Consider the following 19,925-nt stretch of genomic DNA (forward strand, 5'->3'; position numbering starts at 1 on the left):
ACAGACTGGTAGAACATGTGTCTGTGTGTGTATCCGTGTAGCCCTACGTGTGTGTGTGTGTGTGTCTGTGTGTGTGTGTGTCTGTGTGTGTGTGTGTGTGTGTGCGCGTGTGCGTGTGTGTGTGCGTGTGTGTGTGTTACCACTAACCTGCAGACGAGCGTGGCGATGATGACACACCAGGCTGTACAACAGCAGTCAGGGTTGGGGGGCTGGTGTGTGTGTGAGTGAGAACGTGTGTCGTCATGGGTCTTGCGTCGTCGGCAGCACAGCCAGAAAGAGTAGAAGAGGAGGAAGAGGAGGTCCAGAGCCAGACACACCAACGCTATTCCGCCTAGCAACAGCACCGACTGGGGGGAGAGAGAGAGAGACAGACAGGATATGACATCACAAGTCAGTAATCCCATTTTGTCCCTGTACAGAAACAAGCCTTTCCAACTGGACACAAACTGGTTGAATCTACGTTGCTTTCACGTCATTTCAACAACAACAACAACAACAACCCGCCACAATAACAACAACCCACCACAACAACAACAACCCACCACAACAACAACAACCCACCACAACAACAACCCACCACAACAACAACAACAACAACAACAACCACCACCACCACCACCACCAGTCTCAAATGTGATGACGTTGAATTAACGTGGAAAACTGATTAACAGAAAGACATCAACATAATGGAATCTGGGGAATGTTTGTCTTTTCTTTCCGCTTTCGCCTTTTTAAACCTTTAAATCAACTGACTTTAGGATCAAACAGAGTGTTGAATCCACGTTAAATCAACTGACTCTAGGTTCAAACACAGTGTTGAATCCACGTTAAATCAACTGACTCTAGGTTCAAACACAGTGTTGAATCCACGTTAAATCAACTGACTCTAGGTTCAAACACAGTGTTGAATCCACGTTAGAGGACGAGTCAATCTAATGTTAAATCTAATGTAGACGTTGAACTGACGTCCGCGCGCCCGGCGAGCTGCTCCCTTTTCTGGGGGCCATTTTGACAGAAACACAAGAGGCGGGGGAAATGGAGGAAAGAGGATATGATGTCACAATGAGGGTTGTAAGGTACAGGAAGAGAAGAGGAAGTTGATTGTAAATTAACACAAAGCGGCCTCAAGTGAACACCCCCCCCCCCCCCCGCCCCCCATCACTAACTCCTACAGTAGGATCTCGTGTAGAGCTGAACTTTATAGATGCAGATGTCAGATCTTCATTTGGTTGCAGATCATTTTCCTGTTGAAATTCAAATGAGCCTGGTGATTTAGATGCGTTCACTGCAAAACCTGCAGCTCTCCTTCTCTCCATGCAGGGGCAGTCGAGTCAATGAGGCAGGTATCAAAATCATCCTCCCTCTCGCCCAAAATCATCCTCCCTCTCACCCAAAATCATCCTCCCTCTCACCCCAAATCATCCTCCCTCTCACCCAAAATCATCCTCCCTCTCACCCCAAATCATCCTCCTCTCACCCAAAATTATCCTCCCTCTCGCCCAAAATCATCCTCCCTCTCACCCAAAATCATCCTCCCTCTCGCCCAAAATCATCCTCCCTCTCACCCAAAATCATCCTCGACATACAAGTATCAAGTGTATTCCTACAGTAGGCGCCACCTAAACTATAGTCTACTGTAGTCTATCAAAACTAATCCACCTAAACTATAGTCTACTGTAGACTATCAAAACTAATCCACCTAAACTATAGTCTACTGTAGTCTATCAAAACTAATCCACCTAAACTATAGTCTACTGTAGTCTATCAAAACTAATCCACCTAAACTATAGTCTACTGTAGTCTATCAAAACTAATCCACCTAAACTATAGTCTACTGTAGTCTATCAAAACTAATCCACCTAAACTATAGTCTACTGTAGTCTATCAAAACTAATCCACCTCAACTAGTCTACTGCAGTCTATCAAAACTAATCCACCTAAACTATCAAAACTAATCCACCTAAACTATAGTCTACTGCAGTCTATCAAAACTAATCCACCTAAACTATAGTCTACTGCAGTCTATCAAAACTAATCCACCTAAACTATAGTCTACTGTAGTCTATCAAAACTAATCCACCTAAACTATAGTCTACTGCAGTCTATCAAAACTAATCCACCTAAACTATAGTCTACTGCAGTCTATCAAAACTAATCCACCTAAACTATAGTCTACTGTAGTCTATCAAAACTAATCCACCTAAACTATAGTCTACTGTAGTCTATCAAAACTAATCCACCTAAACTATAGTCTACTGTAGTCTATCAAAACTAATCCACCTCAACTAGTCTACTGCAGTCTATCAAAACTAATCCACCTAAACTATCAAAACTAATCCACCTAAACTATAGTCTACTGCAGTCTATCAAAACTAATCCACCTAAACTATAGTCTACTGCAGTCTATCAAAACTAATCCACCTAAACTATAGTCTACTGTAGTCTATCAAAACTAATCCACCTAAACTATAGTCTACTGCAGTCTATCAAAACTAATCCACCTAAACTATAGTCTACTGCAGTCTATCAAAACTAATCCACCTAAACTATAGTCTACTGTAGTCTATCAAAACTAATCCACCTAAACTATAGTCTACTGTAGAGTATCAAAACTAATCCACCTAAACTAACAAAACCAATCCACCTAAACTAGTTTACTGTAGTCTATCAAAACTAATCCACCTAAACTATCAAAACTAATCCACCTAAACTATAGTCTACTGTAGTCTATCAAAACTAATCCACCTAAACTATAGTCTACTGTAGTCTATCAAAACTAATCCACCTAAACTATAGTCTACTGTAGAGTATTAAAACTAATCCACCTAAACTATAGTCTACTGTAGTCTATCAAAACTAATCCACCTAAACTATAGTCTACTGTAGAGTATCAAAACTAATCCACCTAAACTATAGTCTACTATAGTCTATCAAAACTAATCCACCTAAACTATAGTCTACTATAGACTATCAAAACTAATCCAGATGTAAAGATGGCATTGAGACTAGTGAAGTAGAGAAACACAGCTCATGATTTTTCACATCTACATTATATATATATTATTGAAAAGAGGACATCTGAAGGTTTCTAGTTAACCTAAGGTTATGAATCAACTGTCAAAATGTAATTTAATCGTGGCCTGGGGTGGTGAGAGATAGAGAGAGAGAGAAAGAGAGAGAGAGAGAGAAAGAGAGGAAGAGAGAGAGAGAGAGAGAAAGAGAGAGAGAAAGAGAGAGAGAGAGAGAAAGAGAGGAAGAGAGAGAGAGAGAGAGAAAGAGAGAGAGAGAAAGAGAGAGAGAGAGAGAGGAAGAGAGAGAGAGAAAGAGAGAGAGAGAGAGAAAGTGAGAGAAAGAGAGAAAGAGAGAGAGAGAGAGAGAGAGAGAGAGAGAAAGAGAGAGAGAGAAAGAGAGAGCGAGAGGTGTTTGTCTGACTCAAAAAAACAGAGAAAGAGAGATGTTTGTCTGACTCAAAAAAACAGAGAAAGAGAGAACCAGATGAGGGAGAGCAGGAGGGGGATGGGAGAATGATGCATGTCTGGCAGAAGATGAAAGGAAAGAGAGAGAGAAAGAAGGGAGGGGCCGCCAAAGGTTTGAACTATGAGTAGCTTGTTGACGAAGCATGTGACATAACATTATATATGGTGTATGGTCTTTATCTGTGACATGATATAACACATGATGTGTCTGCTCTGAAAGCTCCCCTTCCTCCAGGATACACATGGAACAGCATTCTGCTCCGGAACACACCCGGGACAATGTCTGTAGGTTCCGGAATAGTGGACAGGAATTCTGCAGCTGCTGACAACAATCTAAGACAAGTTCCAAAGGAATTGTGCTACGGGCGAAGAGATACCATCTTCACACAACAGCCCCAGGTGGCTGAGTTCTGGGATTATCAAGGTAGAACAGAAAACCAGCAGTACTTCGGACCCGCCACGGGTAAGGTTTCAATACCCCGGCTTTACACCGTGTACAGCTAGCGACTAGCGTAGCTACAGTGACCCCATTAGGTCACTACACCAGGTCATTTGGATTAGCTGGACATGACGACATAAACAAATGAACAATGTCACCATCTCAACAAAACGTATAGAAATGGGACACTTCTGCTCTTGAATGTTACCTCGACAGAAAGCATTCTTGTGGAATGCGAAACAACACATTTTCTCTGCTTCCATCGATGTCGGTGTCCAGAGCCTAGTTCAATGACATCCAGAGATGGAGAGAGATAGAACCAGAGACTCTGCCATGGTACTTATCTGAACAGTAGGGCTGCCATGGTACTTATCCGAACGGTAGGGCTGCCATGGTACTTATCCGAACAGTAGGGCTGTTAACTCCGGTGTCCTCGCTACATTTCCAACCTGGCCCTCATACCATCATGGCCAGCTAATCATCCCTAGCTTTCAATTGGCTGATTTGTCCCCTCTCCTCTTCCCCAGGTTGTTGCTGTAAATGAGAATGTGACCCAGTCAAATGAGTCAACTGACCCAGTCAAATAAGGGTCAATAAATAAAATGTCGACTTTGGGTATGAAAAAAAAACCCTGATCCAACTCCGCCTCTTCCTCACTTTTCCTTCGGTGGTTCATCAATGTGTCATTCTGGTCATCAGCTAAGGTAGCCTCTGTAGCTATCCACTGTAGCTAACCACTGATACTAACCACTGTAGCTAACCACTGATGCTAACCACTGATGCTAACCACTGATGCTAACCACTGATGCTAACCACTGATGCTAACCACTGTAGCTAACCACTGTAGCTAACCTCTGATGCTAACCACTGTAGCTAACCACTGTAGCTAACCACTGTAGCTAACCACTGATGCTAACCACTGTAGCTAACCACTGATGCTGACCACTGTAGCTAACCACTGATGCTAACCACTGTAGCTAACCACTGATGCTAACCACTGTAGCTAACCACTGTAGCTAACCACTGATGCTAACCACTGTAGCTAACCAGTAGCTCCTCCAGTATGTGTTGACGCCATTTCACAGGATCTCATTTAGGACGGAAGCTGTAGGGAACGGTAAGAAACGGCACCTCAGTAGCCAAATATCTTCTTCATCCATCTATCTTGTGTTTGTAAAGCATTACATGAACTGGTAGAATGGTGCATCGATCAGTTATACCGTTTAAAGCCCACATTGTTGCCCAAAGTCGACTTTTAATAAATACTACCATGGGAACAGAGGAGACAGTACTACCCTACAGAACAGACAGTCACTGATGTGACACCAGAGTGCGACAGAAGATACATTCAATTATTATTGTTAAATGAACCACAAGGATCGATTCCAAACCCACAGCCCAGGTCCCTTTCCCCTGGCTATACTGTAGCAGTGTGTAGTGTCCATTCCATCCTGTTAGGTCAATTAGGGTTCAATTCCAAGCCCACAGCCCAGGTCCCTTTCCCCTGGCTATACTGTAGCAGTGTGTAGTGTCCATTCCATCCTGTTAGGTCAATTAGGGTTCAATTCCAAACCCACAGCCCAGGTCCCTTTCCCCTGGCTATACTGTAGCAGTGTATAGTGTCCATTCCATCCTGTTAGGTCAATTAGGGTTCAATTCCAAACCCACAGCCCAGGTCCCTTTCCCCTGGCTATACTGTAGCAGTGTGTAGTGTCCATTCCATCCTGTTAGGTCAATTAGGGTTCAATTCCAACCCCACAGCCCAGGTCCCTTTCCCCTGGCTATACTGTAGCAGTGTGTAGTGTCCATTCCATCCTGTTAGGTCAATTAGGGTTCAATTCCAACCCCACAGCCCAGGTCCCTTTCCCCTGGCTATACTGTAGCAGTGTATAGTGTCCATTCCATCCTGTTAGGTCAATTAGGGTTCAATTCCAAGCCCACAGCCCAGGTCCCTTTCCCCTGGCTATACTGTAGCAGTGTATAGTGTCCATTCCATCCTGTTAGGTCAATTAGGGTTCAATTCCAAACCCACAGCCCAGGTCCCTTTCCCCTGGCTATACTGTAGCAGTGTATAGTGTCCATTCCATCCTGTTAGGCCAATTAGGGTTCAATTCCAAACCCACAGCCCAGGTCCCTTTCCCCTGGCTATACTGTAGCAGTGTATAGTGTCCATTCCATCCTGTTAGGTCAATACAAGGTTCAATTCCAAACCCACAGCCCAGGTCCCTTTCCCCTGGCTATACTGTAGCAGTGTATAGTGTCCATTCCATCCTGTTAGGTCAATTAGGGTTCAATTCCAAACCCACAGCCCAGGTCCCTTTCCCCTGGCTATACTGTAGCAGTGTATAGTGTCCATTCCATCCTGTTAGGCCAATTAGGGTTCAATTCCAAACCCACAGCCCAGGTCCCTTTCCCCTGGCTATACTGTAGCAGTGTATAGTGTCCATTCCATCCTGTTAGGTCAATACAAGGTTCAATTCCAACCCCAGCATAATATAATAATATACAGCGCCTTCCGAAAGTATTCAGACCCCTTGACTTTTTCCACATTTTGTTACATTACAGCCGTATCTAAAATGGATTTAAAAAACTAAATATATATATATATATATATATATATATATATATATATATTCTCAGCAATATACACACAATGCCCCATAAAGACAAAGCAAAAACATGTTTTTAGAAATGTTTGCAAATTTATGAAAAATAAAAAACAGAAATACATTATTTTTTACATAAGTATTCAGACCCTTTGCTATGAGACTCGAAATTGAGCTCTGGTGCATTCTGTTTCCATTGATCATCCTTGAGATGTTTCTACAACTTGCTTGTGATAATTCAATTGATTGGACATGATTTGGAAAGGCTATATAAGGTCCCAGAGTTGACAGTGAATGTCAGAGCAAAAACCAGGTCATGAGGTCAAAGGAACTGTCAGTAAAGCTTTTTTTCAGCGACAGGGACTGGGAGACTAATCAGGATCGAGGCAAAGATGAACGGAGCAGGGTATAGAGAGATCCTTTTTTTTTTAATTATCACACTTTTTCTCCCCGATTTCGTCATATCCAATTACAATCTTGTCTCATCGCTGCAACTCCCCAACGGGTTTGGGAGAGGCGAAGGTCGAGTCATGTCCTCTGAAACATGACCTGCCAAACCTCGCTCCTTAACGCCGGCCCACTGCACCCGGGCACCAGCTGCACCAATGTGTCGGAGGAAACACTGTTCAATTGACTACTGAAGTCAGCCTGCATGTGCCCGGCCTGCCACAAGGAGTCGCTAGAGCGCGATGAGCTAAGTAAAAAAGTAAATTGGCCAAAACCTGACAATTGTGCGTCACCCTATGAGACTCCCGGTCACGGCCGGTTCTGACACAGCCTGAGATCGAACCCGGGTTTGTAGTGACGCATCAAGCACTGCGATGCAGTACCTTAGACCACTGCGCCACTCAGGAGGCGTACAGAGAGATCCTTAATGAAAACCTCAAGACCTCAGACTGGGGTGAAGGTTCAACTTCCAACAGGACAACGACCCCGAGCACATAGCCAAGACAACACAGAGGTGGCTTTGGGACAAGTCTCTGAATGTCCTTGAGTGGCCCGACCAGAGCCCGGACTTGAACCCGATCAAACCTCTCTGGAGAGACCTGAAAATAGCTGTGCAGCAACGGTCCCCATCCAACCTGACAGAGCTTGAGAAGATCTGCAGAGAAGAATGGGAGAAACTCCCCAAATACAGGTGTGCCAAGCTTTTTGCTTTGTCATTATGGGGTATGGTGAGGGATTGATGAGGGGGAAAAAACGATTTAATCCATTTTAGAATAAGGCTTTAACGCAACAAAATGTGTAAAAAGTCAAGGGGTCTGAATACTTTCTGAAGGCTCTGTATGTCTTATAGGAGGCAATTTTATCCAAGCGACTTAGAGAGTCATGCTTGGACACAGAATCACAACATGCATCGATTCCACATACTAATAGTATCCTTTCGGGTGAGTGAGGGTAGAGTGAAGGGAGAGAAAAGGGGATTTGGGACTGAGCCTAGGTGTGTAGAGAGTGGCTATTGGAGGGGGGGCTGGTAGGGGTGACAGTGAGAGAGAGAAGGGGATTTGGGACTGAGCCTAGGTGTGTAGAGAGTGGCTATTGGAGGGGGGGCTGGTAGGGGTGACAGTGGGAGAGAGAAGGGGATTTGGGACTGAGCCTAGGTGTGTAGAGAGTGGCTATTGGAGGGGGGGCTGGTAGGGGTGACAGTGGGAGAGAGAAGGGGGTTTTGGGACTGAGCCTAGGTGTGTATTGGAGGGGGGGATGCATTTCTATTGGAATATAGAAAACCCTTAATATTTTATTAGAGAGAGAGAGAGAGACACCCACAAAGAGCTAGAGGGTGTGACATAGGTAGTGCACAGATCTGGGACCAGTTGTAAGGTCTTGGTGTCTGGTATCTATCTGAGACCAGTTGTAAGGTCTTGGTGTCTGGTATCTATCTGGGACCAGTTGTAAGGTCTTGGTGTCTGGTATCTATCTGGGACCAGTTGTAAGGTCTTGGTGTCTGGTATCTATCTGGGACCAGTTGTAAGGTCTTGGTGTCTGGTATCTATCTGGGACCAGTTGTAAGGTCTTGGTGTCTGGTATCTATCTGGGTTCTGAGGTACCCGGATGTATCCGGTTTCCAGAGGAACCGGAAAGACCGCCCGTGATTTCCTCTTTCGGACACTTCATCTGAACTCCTCCTCTTCCTCCTCCTCCTCCTCCTCCACATTTCCTGAATCGGTTCAACAGTGCAGAAAAGAACCTCCAGCGACATGTTGTTTACCTCGTCAGGACCAGAGAGAGAAGCGCTGCTCAGTATCAGCTGTGATGTCTGATACTGTCTAACTGGAGTTAAAAAACTGTCATCCTAACTCACTGAGAGGATTACACAGAGATCAATTAGCTACTGCTCTCTCTCTCTCTGTGTGTGTGTGTGTGTGTGTGTGTGTGTATGTGTGTGTGTGTGTGTGTGTGTGTGTGTGTGTGTGTGTGTGTGTGTGTGTGTGTGTGTGTGTGTGTGTGTGTGTGTGTGTGTGTGTGTGTGTGTGTTATATCAATTAGTGGTTTAAAGGAGGCGAGGTACGATGGGGGAGGGGAGAGATAGACACCAAAGAACACAGACCTACTTTCCGCCTGGCAGAGAGTGTGTGTGTGTGTCCCGACAGGATAGATCAGATCTCCTCCACTGATCTGACCCTGTTGTACAGAGAGAGGTCAGGACAGACCGCCTACTATCTCTCCAATGACAGTGGATTCCCAAGTTAAACCTTGGCACCACCTCACTGTGGTTCTGGCTCTGCCTAATGCCAGAGTCATAGAGGTATGTAGAGGGAGGGATACTGTGGTCTGGCTCTGCCTAATGCCAGAGTCATAGAGGTAGGTAGAGGGAGGGATCACTGTGGTCTGGTTCTGCCTAATGCCAGAGTCATAGAGGTATGTAGAGGGAGGGATCACTGTGGTCTGGCTATGCCTAATGCCAGAGTCATAGAGGTAGGTAGAGGGAGGGATCACTGTGGTTCTGGCTCTGCCTAATGCTAGAGTCATAGAGGTAGGTAGAGGGAGGGATCACTGTGGTTCTGGCTCCGCCTAATGCTAGAGTCATAGAGGTATGTAGAGGGATGGATCACTGTGGCTCTGCCTAATGCCAGAGTCATAGAGGTAGGTAGAGGGAGGGATACTGTGGTCTGGCTCTGCCTAATGCCAGAGTCATAGAGTTAGGTAGAGGGAGGGAGGGATCACTGTGGTCTGGCTCTGCCTAATGCCAGAGTCATAGAGGTAGGTAGAGGGAGGGATCACTGTGGTCTGGTTCTGCCTAATGCCAGAGTCATAGAGGTGGGTAGAGGGAGGGATCACTGTGGTTCTGGCTCTGCCTAATGCCAGAGTCATAGAGGTATGTAGAGGGAGGTATCACTGTGGCTCTGCCTAATGCCAGAGTCATAGAGGTAGGTAGAGGGAGGGATACTGTGGTCTGGCTCTGCCTAATGCCAGGAGTCATAGAGGTAGGTAGAGGGAGGGAGGGATCACTGTGGTCTGGCTCTGCCTAATGCCAGAGTCATAGAGGTAGGTAGAGGGAGGGATCACTGTGGTCTGGTTCTGCCTAATGCCAGAGTCATAGAGGTATGTAGAGGGAGGGATGTGGTTCTGGCTCTGCCTAATGCTAGAGTCATAGAGGTATGTAGAGGGAGGGTGGGATCACTGTGGTCTGGTTCTGCCTAATGCCAGAGTCATAGAGGTATGTAGAGGGAGGGATGTGGTTCTGGCTCTGCCTAATGCTAGAGTCATAGAGGTATGTAGAGGGAGGGAGGGATCACTGTGGTTCTGGCTCTGCCTAATGCTAGAGTCATAGAGGTATGTAGAGGGAGGGATCACTGTGGCTCTGCCTAATGCCTTTAGACCAGTGTTTCTTGATACTAGTCCTGGGGATACTAGTCCTGGGGATACTAGTCCTGGGGATACTAGTCCTGGGGATCCTAGTCCTGGGGATACTAGTCCTGGGGATCCTAGTCCTGGGGATACTAGTCCTGGGGATCCTAGTCCTGGGGATACTAGTCCTGGGGATCCTAGTCCTGGGGATACTAATCCTGGGGAAACTAGTCCTGGGGATACTAGTCCTGGGGATACTAGTCCTGGGGATACCAGTGTTTCTTGATAATAGTCCTGGGAATACTAGTCCTGGGGATCCTAGTCCTGGGTATACTAGTCCTGGGGATACTAGTCCTGGGGATACTAGTCCTGGGGATGCTAGTCCTGGGGATACTAGTCCTGTGGATACTAGTCCTGGGGATACTAGTCCTGGGGATCCTAGTCCTGGGGATCCTAGTCCTGGGGATACTAATCCTGGGGATCCTAGTCCTGAGGATACTAGTCCTGGGGATCCTAGTCCTGGGGATCCTAGTCCTGGGGATACTAGTCCTGTGGATACTAGTCCTGGGGATACTAGTCCTGGGGATACTAGTCCTGGGGATACTAGAAGTACATTATTGTTTTTTCCATATCACTACATGTATGATTCCACTAATCAAAGGTTTATTGATGAGTTGATTAGTGGAATCAGGTGTTAAGTGCTTGGGAAGAGTTGATTAGTGGAATCAGGTGTTACGTGCTATGTAAAACCTTAACATGTGCAGATTGTGCCCCCCTCAGGACCAGCATTAAGACAATCACTGCTTCAGAATGTTCACCTTCACATTAGAACTACATGACTGTTTCCTATTGGTCGGAATGTCGGAGTCAATCCTGTGGCCGTCCTTCAGGAGTTGTGACAGGTTTCAGGAGTCTCCCTGTGTGTGTCTGTCTTTCCCATCATGCACACAGGCGTATAGCTGTAGTCATGTCTCCTCTGTAATGCTCAACAGCTGTTCCACTGCTGTTCTTTTAGCTGACTCTGTGTTTCCCCCCCCTCCACACACACACACACACACACACACACACACACACACACACACACACACACACACACACACACACACACACACACACACACACACACACACACACACACACACACGTGTCCACTGCCTTAAAGAACCCTGAGATTACAGCTCTTTAAGAGTATTCCGTTGTTCCCACAGAATTCCAACAGTCAGCGTTCCGGACCCAGCCGTTGTCGAGGAGTAGACCAGCGCTGTGGATACAGAGCAGTTGGACTACACATGCACGCGTGGGTGTGTTTAGTGTCCCTGTTTTTAAGCTTCTCTCTTCGACCGCATACTAATCATCTGGTGGTCAATCACATCACAGAGAAACACAGAGGGCTCAGTGTGTGTGTGTGTGTGTGTGTGTGTGTGTGTGTGTGTGTGTGTGTGTGTGTGTCAGCTGGAGAGAGAAGCATGAAAGCCTCTCAGACAAGATAGACTGGGCCATCTAAAGCTGAGCGAAAGAGAGCGAGAGAGAGAGCCTTCTTTCACTACAGACAACACCCCTCCCTTCTTCCCTCTCTCAGTTCCCTCTCTCCCTCCATCTCTATCCGTTCACCATCTCCCTCTGAGCGTCTATACCCCCCCCCCCCTCCCAACAGTGACCTCATACTGAATAGCCCCCCTATACATACAAACAGATGTAGGGCCCTATAAAATCAGTCTAATCTTTTTTTGCCTGATTCCGTTTAGTTTTTCCACGTTTTCATTCTCAAAATCACACATTTTATAGAGAAAAATAACCAACCCGGATGTTGTAAGTCCACAACAGGAAACCCATGGGTCACGTTAGAGCTCACACATCTGTATAGTTTTATGTTGAAAGTCAACAGTGTTTTCTTTGCTTCGACAGAGCGATCAGAACAACTATAGTTTTCCTTCACAGAAAAGAGCTTCATTTTCATCAGATGACAACAGAAGTGCTGGTAACCACACAAGTAAATGAGTTTAAAATGAAAAAAAGGTCAAGGTCTTTTCTAGAAGGAAAAAAAACAATGCATAGTTCTAATGTTTATTATAGAAAGAATGGAGCCAGCTACATTTCCTAATCATTTGCCTGAAGTCGATCTTGCATTTTACCAGAGACAAGTAGACTACAGTAACACTGAGAAAAGTAGACCACAGTAACACTGAGAAAAGTAGACCACAGTAACACTGAGAAAAGTAGACCACAGTAACACTGAGAAAAGTAGACCACAGTAACACTGAGACAAGTAGACCACAGTAACACTGAGAAAAGTAGACCACAGTAACACTGAGAAGTAGACCACAGTAACACTGAGAAGTAGACCATAGTAACACTGAGAAAAGTACCAGAGACAAGGAGCTGCACACCAGTCAGAGAGGAGAGACAAGGAGCTACACACCAGTCAGTGAGGAGAGACAAGGAGCTACACACCAGTCAGAGAGGAGAGACAAGGAGCTACACACCAGCCAGAGAGGAGAGACAAGGAGCTACACACCAGTCAGAGAGGAGAGACAAGGAGCTACACACCAGTCAGAGAGGAGAGACAAGGAGCTACACACCAGTCAGAGAGGAGAGACAAGGAGCTACACACCAGCCAGAGAGGAGAGACAAGGAGCTACACACCAGTCAGAGAGGAGAGACAAGGAGCTACACACCAGTCAGAGAGGAGAGACAAGGAGCTACACACCAGTCAGAGAGGAGAGACAAGGAGCTACACACCAGTCAGAGAGGAGAGACAAGGAGCTACACACCAGTCAGAGAGGAGAGACAAGGAGCTACACACCAGTCAGAGAGGAGAGACAAGGAGCTACACATCAGTCAGAGAGGAGAGACAAGGAGCTACACACCAGTCAGAGAGGAGAGACAAGGAGCTACACACCAGTCAGAGAGGAGAGACAAGGAGCTACACACCAGTCAGAGAGGAGAGACAAGGAGCTACACACCAGTCAGAGAGGAGAGACAAGGAGCTACACACCAGTCAGAGAGGAGAGACAAGGAGCTACACACCAGTCAGAGAGGAGAGACAAGGAGCTACACACCAGTCAGAGAGGAGAGACAAGGAGCTACACACCAGTCAGAGAGGAGAGACAAGGAGCTACACACCAGTCAGAGAGGAGAGACAAGGAGCTACACACCAGCCAGAGAGGAGAGACAAGGAGCTGCACACCAGTCAGAGAGGAGAGACAAGGAGCTACACACCAGTCAGAGAGGAGAGACAAGGAGCTACACACCAGTCAGAGAGGGGAGACAAGGAGCTACACACCAGTCAGAGAGGAGAGACAAGGAGCTACACACCAGTCAGAGAGGAGAGACAAGGAGCTACACACCAGTCAGAGAGGAGAGACAAGGAGCTACACACCAGTCAGAGAGGAGAGACAAGGAGCTACACACCAGCCAGAGAGGAGAGACAAGGAGCTATACACCAGTCAGAGAGGAGAGACAAGGAGCTACACACCAGTCAGAGAGGAGAGATAATGAGCTACACACCAGTCAGAGCCATGTCTGCTGATAGAACGCCAGGGAGGAGAGACAAGGAGCTACACACCAGTTAGAGAGGAGAGACAAGGAGCTACACACCAGTCAGAGCCATGTCTGCTGATAGAACGCCAGGGAGGAGAGAAGTGCAACACAACACACAAGATGTGTCTGATGCTGAGCAGAAATTACAACAAGAAGCATGTTAGATCTGCATTTAGAAAACTCAGCAATATTTTTTTTGCCCATTTTCCATTTTTCTACGCGACCCCTGAGACCACTTTTGAGGTCTGCACCAGCCAGAGACCGTTGTTCTGTTAGTGATGTTTCTGTAGCACTCGTGACTGCAGCGTTAGCTAAACAAAATGGCCACTGGACTTGCAAATAAATTCATTAAAAATCCTACAATGTGATTTTCTGGAGAAAAAAATTATCATTTTTTCTGTCATAGTTGAAGTGTACCTATGATGAAAATTACAGGCCTCTCTCATCTTTTTAAGTGGGAGAACTTGCACAATTGGTGGCTGACTAAAATACTTTTTTGCCCCACTGTATATAATCATGATATTATTCCGCCAGGTAGGCAGAGGCTACTCTGTAGTTAACATTTAATGGAGAAGGTTTCTAGAAAAGCCTTTTCATCTCTACCAGAAGACGGTTGTCATTAGCATCATCGCTAACGGCAACACAAATTGGTAGAGAGAAAAAAAACACCCAGACAGACTTGCCTCTTCAGAAAGTTGCAGAGAAATACAAATCACTGAGGCATTTTTGTTCACGTCTTCTGATTAACGGGCTAATTAATGGATGTTCTACTGAGTTCAAAACATTTTTGAATATTGTTGAACTGCGTTTGAATGTCTGGATTCTGGGATTCCGTCCTCCGCAGCCTGGACTTCACACGGCCCTACAGACACAACGCCTTGACAACAACCTACAGACGTGTCGCCTTGACAACGACCCCCTGGGGGCTAGCTGTGACCTCACCTCAAACAACCAGGCCAGACACACTCACACACACACACACAATGCTAAATGTCTAGCGACACAGAAACAGTTGACACACATACTGTAAATTCATGTACTGTGCACACACAGTGGTGAAAGCTCAGCGACACAGAAACAGTCCAAGCACCAAAACACGCCAGGATGCAATTAGTCTGAATTAGGGCCCTTAGAATACCTATACACACACACACACACACACACACACACACACACACACACACACACACACACACACACACACACACACACACACACACACACACACACACACACACACACACACACACACACACACAAAGGGTTTTAGTGTCCCCCCTAAATGGGGTTTGGAGGAAATGGGTACTTAACAGTTCAGTTCTGATTTAGGAGAGAGACAGAGACAGGGTTGGGTTGGGAGGCAGGAGAGAGAAGGAGAGAGACAGAGAGAGGAGAGAGAAGGAGAGAGAAGGAGAGAGAAGGAGAGAGACAGAGAGAGGAGAGAGAAGGAGAGAGACAGAGACAGGGTTGGGTTGGGAGGCAGGAGAGAGAAGGAGAGAGACAGAGAGAGGAGAGAGAAGGAGAGAGAAGGAGAGAGAAGGAGAGAGAAGGAGAGAGACAGAGACAGGGTTGGGTTGGGAGGCAGGAGAGAGAATGAGAGAGACAGAGAGAGGAGAGAGAAGGAGAGAGAAGGAGAGAGAAGTAGAGAGAAGGAGAGAGAGAGAGAGGAGAGAGAAGGAGAGAGAAGGAGAGAGAAGGAGAGAGACAGAGAGAGGAGAGAGAAGGAGAGAGAAGGAGAGAGAAGGAGAGAGGACAGAGAGGAGAGAGAAGGAGAGAGAAGGAGAGAGGAGGAGAGAGAAGGGGAGAGAAGGAGAGAGACAGAGACGGGGTTGGGTTGGGAGGCAGGAGAGAGAAGGAGAGAGAAGGAGAGAGAAGGAGAGAGACAGAGACAGGGTTGGGTTGGGAGGCAGGAGAGAGAAGGAGAGAGAAGGAGAGAGAAGGAGAGAGACTGTGGTTGTAGTAGACAGACTGTGGTTGTAGTAGACAGACTGTGGTTGTAGTATACAGACTGTGGTTGTGGTAGACAGACTGTAGTTGTGGTAGACAGACTGTGGTTGTAGTAGACAGACTGTGGTTGTAGTATACAGACTGTGGTTGTGGTAGACAGACTGTAGTTGTGGTAGACAGACTGTGGTTGTAGTATACAGACTGTGGTTGTAGTAGACAGACTGTGGTTGTAGTATACAGACTGTGGTTGTAGTAGACAGACTGTGGTTGTGGTAGACAGACTGTAGTTGTAGTAGACAGACTGTGGTTGTGGTAGACAGACTGTAGTTGTAGTAGACAGACTGTGGTTGTAGTAGACAGACTGTGGTTGTGGTAGACAGACTGTGGTTGTAGTAGACAGACTGTGGTTGTAGTAGACAGACTGTGGTTGTAGTAGACAGACTGTGGTTATAGTAGACAGACTGTGGTTGTAGTAGACAGACTGTGGTTGTGGTAGACAGACTGTGGTTGTAGTAGACAGACTGTAGTTGTAGTAGACAGACTGTGGTTGTAATAGACCGACTGTGGTTGTGGTAGACAGACTGTAGTTGTAGTAGACAGACTGTGGTTGTAGTAGACAGACTGTGGTTGTGGTAGACAGACTGTGGTTGTAGTAGACAGACTGTGGTTGTGGTAGACAGACTGTGGTTGTAGTAGACAGACTGTGGTTGTAATAGACAGACTGTGGTTGTGGTAGACAGACTGTGGTTGTAGTAGACAGACTGTGGTTGTAATAGACAGACTGTGGTTGTAGTATACAGACTGTGGTTGTAGTAGACAGACTGTGGTTGTAGTAGACAGACTGTGGTTGTAGTAGACAGACTGTGGTTGTAATAGACAGACTGTAGTTGTAATAGACAGACTGTGGTTGTAATAGACAGACTGTAGTTGTAGTAGACAGACTGTGGTTGTAATAGATAGACTGTGGTTGTAGTAGACAGACTGTGGTTGTAGTAGACAGACTGTGGTTGTAGTAGACAGACTGTGGTTGTAGTAGACAGACTGTGGTTGTAGTAGACAGACTGTGGTTGTAGTAGACAGACTGTGGATGTGGCCCAAATGGTACCGTATTCCCTATGGGAGTTCTGGTTAAAGGTAGTGCACTAAATAGGGAATAGGGTACCATAGGGTTCTGGTTAAAAGTAGTGCACTATATAGGGAATAAGGTACCATAGGGTTCTGGTTAAAAATAGGGAATAGGGTGCCGTTTTTCTGACGCAACTTGTGTTTATTAATGTACCGTTTGAGATGGTTGAATAACACAGTGACGTCATACTTGCTCCTTCTATTGGGTATTACATCTCAATGACTGGTCTATGTCACATCTCCTTCTATTGGGTATTACATCTCAATGACTGGTCTATGTCACATCTCCTTCTATTGGGTATTACATCTCAATGACTGGTCTATGGGGTATTACATCTCAATGACTGGTCTATGGGGTATTACATCTCAATGACTGGTCTATGGGGTATTACATCTCAATGACTGGTCTATGGGGTATTACATCTCAATGACTGGTCTATGGGGTATTACATCTCAATGACTGGTCTATGGGGTATTACATCTCAATGACTGGTCTATGGGGTATTACATCTCAATGACTGGTCTATTGGGTATTACATCTCAATGACTGGTCTATGGGGTATTACATCTCAATGACTGGTCTATTGGGTATTACATCTCAATGACTGGTCTATTGGGTATTACATCTCAATGACTGGTCTATTGGGTATTACATCTCAATGACTGGTCTATGGGGTATTACATCTCAATGACTGGTCTATGGGGTATTACATCTCAATGACTGGTCTATGGGGTATTACATCTCAATGACTGGTCTATGGGGTATTACATCTCAATGACTGGTCTATGGGGTATTACATCTCAATGACTGGTCTATGGGGTATTACATCTCAATGACTGGTCTATGGGGTATTACATCTCAATGACTGGTCTATGGGGTATTACATCTCAATGACTGGTCTATGGGGTATTACATCTCAATGACTGGTCTATGGGGTATTACATCTCAATGACTGGTCTATGGGGTATTACATCTCAATGACTGGTCTATGGGGTATTACATCTCAATGACTGGTCTATTGGGTATTACATCTCAATGACTGGTCTATTGGGTATTACATCTCAATGACTGGTCTATTGGGTATTACATCTCAATGACTGGTCTATGGGGTATTACATCTCAATGACTGGTCTATGGGGTATTACATCTCAATGACTGGTCTATGGGGTATTACATCTCAATGACTGGTCTATGGGGTATTACATCTCAATGACTGGTCTATGGGGTATTACATCTCAATGACTGGTCTATGGGGTATTACATCTCAATGACTGGTCTATGGGGTATTACATCTCAATGACTGGTCTATGGGGTATTACATCTCAATGACTGGTCTATGGCACATCTCCTTATATTGGGTATTACATCTCAATGACTGGTCTATGGGGTATTACATCTCAATGACTGGTCTATGGGGTATTACATCTCAATGACTGGTCTATGGGGTATTACATCTCAATGACTGGTCTATGGCACATCTCCTTCTATTGGGTATTACATCTCAATGACTGGTCTATGGGGTATTACATCTCAATGACTGGTCTATTGGGTATTACATCTCAATGACTGGTCTATGGGGTATTACATCTCAATGACTGGTCTATGGGGTATTACATCTCAATGACTGGTCTATGGGGTATTACATCTCAATGACTGGTCTATGGGGTATTACATCTCAATGACTGGTCTATGGCACATCTCCTTCTATTGGGTATTACATCTCAATGACTGGTCTATGGGGTATTACATCTCAATGACTGGTCTATTGGGTATTACATCTCAATGACTGGTCTATGGGGTATTACATCTCAATGACTGGTCTATGGGGTATTACATCTCAATGACTGGTCTATGGGGTATTACATCTCAATGACTGGTCTATGGCACATCTCCTTCTATTGGGTATTACATCTCAATGACTGGTCTATGGGGTATTACATCTCAATGACTGGTCTATGGGGTATTACATCTCAATGACTGGTCTATGGGGTATTACATCTCAATGACTGGTCTATGGCACATCTCCTTCTATTGGGTATTACATCTCAATGACTGGTCTATGGGGTATTACATCTCAATGACTGGTCTATTGGGTATTACATCTCAATGACTGGTCTATGCACATCTCCTTCTATTGGGTATTACATCTCAATGACTGGTCTATGGGGTATTACATCTCAATGACTGGTCTATGGCACATCTCCTTCTATTGGGTATTACATCTCAATGACTGGTCTATGGGGTATTACATCTCAATGACTGGTCTATTGGGTATTACATCTCAATGACTGGTCTATGGGGTATTACATCTCAATGACTGGTCTATGGGGTATTACATCTCAATGACTGGTCTATGGGGTATTACATCTCAATGACTGGTCTATGGGGTATTACATCTCAATGACTGGTCTATGGGGTATTACATCTCAATGACTGGTCTATGGGGTATTACATCTCAATGACTGGTCTATGGGGTATTACATCTCAATGACTGGTCTATGGGGTATTACATCTCAATGACTGGTCTATGGGGTATTACATCTCAATGACTGGTCTATGGGGTATTACATCTCAATGACTGGTCTATGGGGTATTACATCTCAATGACTGGTCTATGGGGTATTACATCTCAATGACTGGTCTATGGGGTATTACATCTCAATGACTGGTCTATGGGGTATTACATCTCAATGACTGGTCTATGGGGTATTACATCTCAATGACTGGTCTATGGGGTATTACATCTCAATGACTGGTCTATGGGGTATTACATCTCAATGACTGGTCTATGGGGTATTACATCTCAATGACTGGTCTATGGGGTATTACATCTCAATGACTGGTCTATGGGGTATTACATCTCAATGACTGGTCTATGGGGTATTACATCTCAATGACTGGTCTATGGGGTATTACATCTCAATGACTGGTCTATGGGGTATTACATCTCAATGACTGGTCTATGGGGTATTACATCTCAATGACTGGTCTATGGGGTATTA

The 19,925-nt window shown here is 45.4% G+C and overlaps 1 protein-coding gene across 2 annotated transcripts in view; it reads right to left on the minus strand.

The window, feature by feature from the left end:
* Positions 1-19,925, minus strand: part of LOC139394172 (protein tweety homolog 3-like) — a 72,357-nt gene that overhangs the window by 42,165 nt on the left and 10,267 nt on the right. For both annotated transcript variants that reach the window (XM_071142212.1, XM_071142213.1), the window contains exon 2: positions 148-347. In XM_071142212.1, the coding sequence (XP_070998313.1) occupies positions 148-347 (200 nt within the window). The remainder of the gene's footprint in view (positions 1-147; positions 348-19,925) is intronic.

This window comes from Oncorhynchus clarkii, unplaced genomic scaffold, assembly GCF_045791955.1.
Source record: "Oncorhynchus clarkii lewisi isolate Uvic-CL-2024 unplaced genomic scaffold, UVic_Ocla_1.0 unplaced_contig_9327_pilon_pilon, whole genome shotgun sequence".
Lineage (NCBI taxonomy): Eukaryota > Metazoa > Chordata > Actinopteri > Salmoniformes > Salmonidae > Oncorhynchus > Oncorhynchus clarkii.